The sequence below is a fragment of the Magallana gigas genome, chromosome 8, assembly GCF_963853765.1.
Source record: "Magallana gigas chromosome 8, xbMagGiga1.1, whole genome shotgun sequence".
Taxonomy (NCBI): Eukaryota; Metazoa; Mollusca; class Bivalvia; order Ostreida; family Ostreidae; genus Magallana; species Magallana gigas.
This window is the reverse complement of record NC_088860.1, coordinates 38456692-38467152: the sequence shown is the minus strand read 5'-3', so window position 1 is coordinate 38467152 and position 10461 is coordinate 38456692. Positions and strand designations below refer to the sequence as shown.

Genomic DNA, 10461 nt, shown 5'->3' with positions numbered 1-10461 from the left:
TCTAGAAATAACAACAGCTCTATTCTTTTCGATTGTTAATGCTAATATGAGTACAAAAATCAACTTTTAAATCTTTTATTTCCATTTTAATTCAACTTAGCTGTTAATGCATGAAGACATTTGTATCCTTATGATAACAAACATGACTGCAATCAGTGGTCCACATGCTTAGGCAGCCTTTAAAATGTTTTGATTTTTTTGTATACCGACCCCTATTTTTTCCTACACAATTTTTCTATCAAACTAAAATAAAATGCTTCAGGGCGGGCCATTTTGAGAGAGGCGATCAGCGATGAGAATCTAAAAATTAATTTTATGTGGCCTTATATACTGTTTTCTTTAATATTTTCTACAAGTATATGATATAAAATTCATGACATGCCATTTTTGGGAGTTGATTTTTAATGAACTCTCCTATGCAGTCACTCGGACAAACCGAAAGTGAAACAGTGTTTGGACCTCAGCACAAATCATTGCTCCTGACAAGAATTAGTTCTTGAAAATAATTGATGAATTCGATGTAATGTATGCTAAAGCATTGTTTTTCAAGGAAACTTATTTACAAATACCTTAAAAATAGTCAGATTTTAAATGGTAGAAACAATTTAAATATTTTTATAGTCGTATGTATTCCTACGCCAGAGTTCAATATAGTCTCATTCAACTCGACGCTCGGCTGTCTCCGTAAATCCTTGTCGGAGATTTACGGTGTCAGCCGAGCGTTTGGTTGAACGAGACTAGAGTTCAAAATTGCTTAGATCCATACAATTTTCAAGAAATATTTCTAGCACTGATACATAGTTTGATTGAATTAATTTCATCTTTAAATATTATGTAACATGATTCATATGGAGGTTTCTCGACATCCTGATTGAAAAAGTTCAACAAGAGAAAAGCTGTCAATGTGACAGGAAACCGTGTTTTCTTTTATGTGAACTGTATCCATAATCCACGTCAACACGTATCCAGTGAAATGGAGTACCCTATATGCAACATTTTGCAAAAAAATTACCAAGTTCAAAAGCTAGTATTTTTTTCATAAATTATCAGAAATCAAAATCCTAGCCATATGTACACCTCTGATATATGTACAATTGATCTGCAAAAGAACAACTTCTTATCTTGAGAACTGTAGGAGGGGTTATCCGTACAATGAGGGTACCCTATATGCAAAATTTTGCCAAAAAATGACAAAGTTCAAAAGGTGGTATTTTTTCGATAAATTATCAGAAATCAAAATCCTTGCAATATGCACACCTCTGATATATGTACAATTGATCTGCAAAAGAACAACTTCCTATCTTGAAAACTGTAGGAGGAGTTATCCGTACAATGAGGGTGCCCTTTTGGCAGCCGCCCGCCTTCCCGCCATTTTCACCATATTAATAACCGGATTTTTCCGTTGGGGAACCCGGTTAAAAATTCATATTATAAAAATATGCGTAATTCAAATTAGAAACTACGTATACATGTACTTGTCATGCAAAATATCATATCATTGATTTTAAAACAAATAAACATCGAAAAAATCAACTCCCGCCAGTTCTTCAGTACTTTGATTTATATTGCATCCCTATATATTGGCCATCTGTCCTTGTATGTCCGCCCTTGGGCCTGACAGCTCTCGGGCTGATCTAAAGTAACCTTAGGCTGATACATGATGTTACACACAATCCCAAAAACGTTTCACATTTGGACCGTAAGCAAACGCTGAACGAAATTTGGTGAGTACCTTTGAACGCTGAATGGTGAGCAAATGCAGAGTGCAAACAGAACCCTGAACGATATGTGAATGCAATGTGAACGCAAGGTGAACAATTTATTTGAATGCCTCAGAAGTCTTCCTTTCATTGTGTTTTGTTGGTATTCCCCTCGTAAACAGGAAAAAAAATAACAAATAAACTACATGTATGTATGTATTGTTACCAGCATATGTATGTAATATAATCTCACTGAATGATAAGTGAATGCCAAGCCCAAGGTGAACACTTTATAACCGCATGGTGAGCAACCCACCTCTTGCAGTTGGAACCTTCTGCTCTCAATAGTGCCCATTCCTGCGATAATAATAAATACATTTGTGCTCAAACTACGTTCATTTACTAATATGAAAAATGTCTAGATTATCTGTTTTGAAATGCCCCCTTTACCTCTTCAGATTTCAATACACATCCCAAAATTGAAAGTACAAAGATTTTGCATTACATCAGCCAATAATAAGTCAAGATGATAAAATTGAAAATTTGTGCAAGGTGTCCTGAGTACTTCCGAACTGAGAAAAGATGTAAACATTTCCCATTATAATTCTCTAGTCCATAAGAAATTTGTTTTTGTTCCAGTAAACTTTTATGAGTGAAAAGGGTCAATTTGTCAATGAAGATATCTTGTATATTTTCCATTTCATCGATTTCAACTGTACTTCTTTAACAGGTATGTGCATTTATATTAAAAAGTCATCAAAAAGTGATGGAAGCAATAACTTAGGACATGAATCTCAGTATGGCAGCTCTGACATAACCATGTTTAATTAATTATTTTATGCAAATTTAACAAAAATGCACTTTTTTGCTAAAGACTGCTCAAGAGCTGTGATTGTGATGTTTCAACTATCAATGCACGGTATATGATATATGGTCGAAGGTCCTAAAATCAACAGGGTCCAAATTTCGACACTGTTTATCTTTTGTTTACATCTCGCTCATTTGCAGGAATTAGAGAAATTTTGTATGCATATGATACTATGATAGACTAGAATCAACTGGCCTAGTATCTATTAAAATGCACTTCAAACAAGTAAGAAAATAATATATGAATTTTTCCTCACAAAAAACCAGGAAATTTTGTTAATCCACCATTATCCTGAATTTAAATCATCGTAACACAAAAATATAAACACTATGACGAAATACATGGTGTGTCGTCTGCAAGGACCGAAGATTCATTAATGAAAAACAAGTAATGTTGTGAGGATAAATTTTACTGACAAGAAAATGTAGTACAATCGTTGAATTTAGGACCCAGTAATGGCAGCCCCCGTATTTTTGTTGATGAATTTATTCATATATCTATATTATATACTTTGTATGTTGAAATAATAAAATACAAAAATGTTTATCAAATTATGTTAACACAGCAAGCTGATTGATATTCATGATAAATGTCTTAGCTTTCAAAATAATTGCTCATTTTATCTGAAAAGAGGACCTATAGATTAAGACTGTCGAAATATGGGCACACAAGGATATCATACCAAAACAGTGCCTTAACATCTTGGGGCTTAAACATCTTCAGTCTTCAAAATAACCTGGGAGTCCGATCCCCAGGGCCTGGTAAATTTTCAGGCGGGCATGTAAAAATTGCCAAATTACATGCTCGGATTAAATTTTCTGTCAACGTACAATAAGTTTACTTGCCATTTCTTCCATCGTACCCAAGTTTTTTTGTGTAACTTAATTGCTTTGTGCAGTCTACATTCTAGGTACGATTTGTCAAATAAGCGTCAATCGTAATCATTGAAGTGTTTAGTTAAACCTATTGTATATATGTTTGCTAAATTACGAGACGTACACCGATGCCACGTGTAGTCATGATTGGGCTGTCATGATACCATTTTTGAAATAAGCTAAACCAGTCAAACGACCAGAAAGTGACTCTAAATTGAATTATGAACAAAAACATGTCAGAAAGTTTCAGCACCAATGGCAGAAAGACAAGCCATGGCTGGTGTATGACTCAGAAAACAATCTGCATGATGTCTTGTGCATGGTGTAAAAAATTTGAAACATTGTCCCTAATACAATAAAATTAATATCAAACCTTTATTTATTTATTCATTTTGGTTGCACCATACATGTTAACATGTACCGGTAAATATAAGAATTTTGAGTTGGGCATGTAAAAATTGGAATGGGCTGGGTAAAAATGATGGGTTATTGCTTCCATCACTTTATGATAAAAAATTGTAGTGAATACTGCATCTTTGCTGGTGCCTAAACATCTTGAGGCAAGACATAAACGTTCATAATTCGTATATATATTAGACAATTATCAACATCATTAATCATTCGATGTTCTAGGGTAACACGGCTCTACAACAACTTATATAGTGCACTTATCCCCTTCGACGCCCCTCACTTGTAAAACCTGTTATTTTTTTTGTTAGGACCGAACACAAACATATACAAGAAAATAAAACAACAAATAACTCAGCGATTCTTATTTTCAATTTTGATTCCGTACTTTTATTTTTATGAAAACTGACCCACTCATGTCAGGCGTCTCTGCTGTAACCGTACTGTATTTCAAAATGGCGCTGCATAAGTTATATAAGTAAAATCTGTGTACTGTTTTGCATATACCCCATATACTTACAATTGTTGTGGTGCAGCCACGCTCTTTGAAGCTAGATGAATGTATTTCTTTAAAACTTTAAACTTCGATCACTTTGATAAGCAACGATTTTAATATAAATGCTCAAGCAGCTCAGAACTTTTGACCCCTTTCTTCTTTGTCAACAAATCCAATTGATGCCGATTGGCTTATTTTCGGTGCGTCTATTTACCCAAATGGACCCAAATAGCGATTCAAATGGATTAGTATCCCAAACCATATGAATAATTGAAAATGAATTACATTACAAAATTATTTTGTAAATAATTATACTTGGGGGATCAATGAATATATAAAGTATTTAGCTGCCCCTTTTTTTTAATATTTATTTTTAGTAGAACCGAAAGTTTCATTGGGCCGAGGTGTCTTTTACATGGGCTGGCGTGTCTATAAATTTGGGCCGACCCGTCTGGGCCGGGGTGTCAAACGCCCTTGGCCGAGGTGTCGTTGGATCGAGATGTCCGTCTACCATCTGTACATTATCACAAAAGACGGTGGAAAATAAAAAGTACACTATCAGGCCCGTAAGGCCTAAAAAAAAAAGTTGTGTGTTTAGGGTAACCCGACTGTTAGGTTTTATGTGTTTATTCAAAACTCAACAACTAATGACGTAAGCACTACTTGTGCACAATATACAGGGTGGCACTAAATACATTATCTAACATCCCCCTTTCTTTAAAACGAAAGAAAAAAAAATGCACATTTCAATTAAAAGTTCATACTGTTTGTATGTATCTTAATTCATAATGAAGTCATTGAACTTTGATGGTAATCTGGCAATTCTTGAGCTGCCACGCAATTTAGTTGAAGCATTCACTGCACAATTATTGTCACTTGTGGGAGATGTGATAGTCTCTCTTGAAGATCCAAATGCGGTTTGTGGTTTTGGAGCAATAGGCTGCTTCACACTCTCGTACTGGGGAGGTTCATTTGTAATCATGAGTGGATCATCCTCCGGCTTGTAGGGTAAAGGATCTGTTCTTTCTGCATCATGAGCCTCCTTGGTTGGGCGCATCTCTCTTCTGTTTCTACGGTATGCCTTTCCATTTAAGTCGATGAGGTATGACCTGTTCCCGAGAGACTGGGTACATGTTCCAAACTGCCAGTATTTATCATTCGGGTGTTTCTTCATTCGAACGTTTTGTCCAATCTGTAGTTCTGGAAGGTCCTTAGTATGTTTGTCATACTGCTGTTTTGAAAGTTGTCTCTTGCGCATGATCTTTTCATGGGTATTTGTGCTGATATTTGGTTCAAGTAGAGCAGCGGCTGTTGGTAAGGAATGTCTTGTCCTCCTAGACATCAGTCTTTGGACGGGACTACAATTCATATCCTTTGTAGGAGTGTTTCGCCAATCTAGAATTGCTTTCCAGATATCAGTCTTGCTAGAAATACACTTCTTCACTAATTTCTTTGCAATTTTCACAGCAGATTCCGCCTTGCCATTAGATTGGCTGTGATACGGTGATGAAGTAGAATGTTCAAATTCCCAATCACAAGCAAAGGTGTGAAAGTCTGCAGATTTAAACTGAGGTCCATTATCAGAAATAACGGTATCCGGAATCCCATGGCGAGCAAACTGTTGCTTGAGACAATCTATTACGGTCATTGCTGATGTGTCTGTTAGGATATCTAGCTCAAAGAAATCACTAAAATAGTCCACAGTAACTAGATAGTCTTGGTTTTGGTAAGTGAAGATATCAACTCCTAACTTTGTCCATGGTATTTTTGGTACATCATGTGTGATAAGAGGCTGGTTTGATTGTTGGTCCTGCATTTTGTTGCAAGTGCTGCACTTTGATATGAAGTCGCGTAGCTCAGCTGACATATTAGGCCAAAAAACTGCATCTCTTGCCTTCCTTAAACATGATTCAGTTCCAAGGTGACTTGAATGAATTCTACTGAGCATCTCAGGGCGAAGAACTTTTGGTATCACGACTCTGTTGCTCTTATAGATCAATCCATCCTGAGCCGTTAACTCGTCACGTATGTTCCAATAGTCTCTGACTGCTACTGGGACATCTTCTTGACGGTCATTCCAGCCGGTAAGTATGACAGTCTTGAGTGTTTGTAGTACTGGATCACTGTTAGTCATCTCTCTGATCTGCTGAAATCTTGAATGGCTGATCTTTGGAATCCATTCACTTTGATTAATCTGTGAGATTTCTTGCGAAAATGCGTTGAAAATGTATTCGGTATCCGTCACAAAGGCTCTTGACAGAGTGTCTGCTATGTAAAGTTCGCTTCCCTTGGTGTATGTTACTCGTAGATTGTACTTCTGGAGACGAAGTAGCATCCTTTGAAGACGTTTTGGAGCTGCTAATAAGGATTTCTTGAAAATTGTCTCCAAGGGCTTGTGATCAGACTGGACTGTCACAAGGTCTCTGCCATAGATGTACTGATCGAAATGCTCACATGCAAACACTATTGCCAAACATTCTTTCTCAATTTGGGCATAGCGTTGTTCTGTCTGAGATAACGCTTTGGACGCATACGCAACTGGTTGCCCTTGCTGCATTAGAGTTGCACCTAAACCAACTTCAGATGCATCACATTGAATAGTCACTTCCTCATTCACGTCATAGTACTTTAACACTGGTTCAGTGCTGACTAGTTGCTTTATTGCTTTAAATGCATTTTCTTGTTGTGACTCCCAGTGCCATAAGGTATCTTTAACGGTAAGTCTGCGTAGAGGTTCACAAGTTTCAGATAAGTGTGGTAAGTATTTGGATAGGTAAGTCACAAGTCCAATAAGTCTCTGAACATCTTTAACATTCTTGGGTCGTGGCATCTCGACAACAGCTTTCACCTTATCTGGATCAGGGCACATTCCTTCAGAGGTAAGTATCTGACCCATATACTTGACAGAAGTGAGTCGCAGCTTTAACTTCTCCTTGTTGAGTTTCAGACCTACTTCACGTGCTCTTTGAAGAAGCGCTTGTAGGTGAAAATCATGATCCCTAATTGCATCGTCCATAGTCTCACCAGATCCATAGACCAAGATATCATCCATAATGACCTCTGTATGTTGAAGGCCCTCTAATACTTCATGCTGCTTTCGTTGGAACTCTTCTGGTGCTGATGAGAGTCCAAATGGTAAACGTGTCCAGTGGTATCTTCCAAATGGAGTCCAGAATGTGGTGAGTAGACTGGATTCCTTGTCCAGCTTCACGTGCCAGAAACCTTCTTTAGCATCCATCACAGTGAACACTTTGGCCTTTGATATCTTAGGTAGAATATCATCTACAGTTGGCATTTGGTAATGTGGTCTTTTAATAGCAGAGTTTAAGTCTTTGGGGTCGATGCACAGTCTCAGTTTACCAGGCTTTTTGACAGCAACCATGTTACTAATCCAATCTGTGGGTGATGACACTTTCTTGAGAACACCTCTTTTGACTAGAGATTCAATTTTTTCCTTAATTTCTCCCTTAAGAGCTTGTGGTACCCTTCTTGGCTGTCTCTGTACTGGCTTCACTGTTGGGTCAAGTTCAATGTGGTACTCGCCTTCAAACTCACCGAGTCCCTCAAATACATCCTTGAACTCACTAAGAATTTGTTCCTTGGACATTGGCTTAAATTGTGATGACGTAGCTGTCAGCTTGTGAACTACATTGACAGTCAGTAATCCAAGTTTTTCACAAGCTTCTGCTGAAAGGATAGGTGTCTGGTCCATCTCGACTACATAAAAGTCAAGATTTTCTGTTTTTCCAGACTGGATCACCCGGCATTTCAAGGTTGCAATGCCAAGTGGAATGAGTTTCGATTTCCCTCCGTAGAGCTTTAGTGTCTTCTCGGTAGGTTTCAGTGGGGGGTCGCCTGTTTGCATGATTTGAGCGTACTGCCTAAAGTTTATTACGTTGCAGGTAGACCCACTATCCAATTGACAGGTAACATTAGAACTGTTTCCACTAGCACTCATGTGGATTTTTACGAACCACTGTTTTCCAGACGAAGAATTCACAGCATATAGAGAATCAGAGTCTGAGTCACTTGTGTCTTCATCTTGGATACTGTTCACAGTAGTCTGTTTACAAACTTTTGGAAAGTGATTCTTCTTCTTACATTTCCAGCATGTATGTCCGAAAGCTGGGCATTTGTCTCTGTCTCGTGGATGTGTGCCTCCACAGTACTTGCACTTAATAACCATTGCACTGTTCTTTGGCTGTACAGTCTTCTGCTGTTTCTTCCCTTGACCTTTGAATGGATGTTTTCCTCTGGGTTTATAGGCTTTGTCTCCTTTTGAACTGACGTATTTCACTTCTGCTTGTTCTGAATTGGCTGTATGACTGGTGTTGTGTTCTAACTTCTGCAGCTGTGATGAAGTTCTTTCGCTTGTCAAACACATTGTTATAGCTTTGTCCAGTGTTAAGTCGGCTTCTCTTAACATTCTGCCTCTTGATGCTGTGTCTTTGGTCCCTAACACTAGACGATCACGTATCATATCATCAGTCATGTTTCGAAATTCGCACGACTTCGCGAGTTCTCTCAGCCTGCAGATGTAGTCATTTAGTGTTTCATTGGGCAGTTGATCACTTGTATTGAAGATATATCTTTCATAGATAACATTTGTCTTTGGTGTAAAGTGTTTTTGAAGTGCTTCTATAACTGCTGCTATATCCTGTCTCTCTTCTTCCGTGAGGTTTAAGTTCTCATAAATATGATAACAATCTTTGCCAATGACTGTTAATAATGTTGCTATCCTGATTGCATCATGTTTCTTGTCCAGGCCTGTGGCTATTTCATAATTCATCCATTGTGATTTAAAGAATTTCCAGTTCCCTTTGAGGTCTCCCTTCACATTCATAGGTAAAGGAATCGGTAATTCACTTCGCACTACAGACATTTTGAAATGTCACAAACTGCACACCGTAGTTTTTCCCCAGAATCGATCGTTCGGTATAAAAATGCAAATACTGCTGTCAATACACTATTATGCAGTTGATATTGTATTTCTGATGCACACTAACATAAAATGTTGTCAAACTCTCAGACTTTTCTGATAAATAAATAAGTTCAAATCTGATTGCAAATGGCCGCCGTAGAAAACGTGCTCACCAGCGTGACAAACTTTAAAGCGAAATTTCAGTGTCGTTGGGTAAATATGCAACGTTACCACTTGCGCCTGATGTAGATATGAAGCTCTTTCGACGAAATAATCACTCGATTGGTGTTGTCTTGCTTCTGTTTGTGGAAATTGTGGCTTCGAATACGCCAGCTTCTGACACCATGTTAGGTTTTATGTGTTTATTCAAAACTCAACAACTAATGACGTAAGCACTACTTGTGCACAATATACAGGGTGGCACTAAATACATTATCTAACACCGACCTAACCTACGAAAATGCCCCGATCCTACCATATTTAGATGTCTGTTTTTATCCGATTGTGATTCTTATATTATTTCTATTAAAAACTCATTTTTAAATATGACACAAGCAAACATTCTTAGGATTCACGCACAAAAAAATATGATAAAATTAAAAAATGTCATCAGTGTTATCCTAAACAAACATTTTTTTTATCAGTTTGTTTATAGGCCTAACATCGTCTTTTATTTAAAATGGGGGATGGGGAATATTAAATTTCTATATCCAATGCTATTTTGTTTAATAATTTTGACATCCATCCAAAAAGTGTATGGGGAGGGGGGGGGGGGGGGGGTCGGATTACGTCAACGTAGGTGAATTTGATCTCGGAATTTTCGAGATTGCAAACATTTATACTTTCAAAACTGTACTTATAGTTTTCGTACAATATTGTAAAAGTGCTAAACTCAAATCGAGTCACATTAAGAAATAACGAAAATCAGCCAAACACTTTTATCTTGATGAATACAAATTTATCCAATAAAAAAATTAAATTATAAATAAATTATGATCCAGCGCTGTACCCAGCAGATCTTTGTGATGAATTGGTTAGATTTCTGAAATTTCCCCGCATGAATGTTGTTTCTTTGCTGGAATATTATCTGTTATGATAAACTCAAGCCAAATTGACCAATGAGAAATTATCTTTGTTTGTGCTGCGACGTAATTTTTTCGATCCCTTTTGAATTTCGCTTTTTCTTTATCCGC

The 10461-nt window shown here is 37.3% G+C and overlaps 1 protein-coding gene across 1 annotated transcript; it reads right to left on the bottom strand.

Annotated features, from left to right (window-relative positions):
- Positions 1–5125: 5125 nt before the first annotated feature.
- On the bottom strand, positions 5126–9229 carry LOC105335567 (retrovirus-related Pol polyprotein from transposon 297). The gene has a single exon (XM_011439518.3). The coding sequence runs from the start codon at positions 9227–9229 to the stop codon at positions 5126–5128; it is 4104 nt and encodes a 1367-aa protein (XP_011437820.3).
- Positions 9230–10461: the final 1232 nt, after the last annotated feature.

Excerpts from the sequence above, each read along its gene's own strand:
- LOC105335567 (XM_011439518.3), bottom strand. The coding sequence starts at position 9,229 with ATGTCTGTAGTGCGAAGTGAATTACCGATTCCTTTACCTATGAATGTG.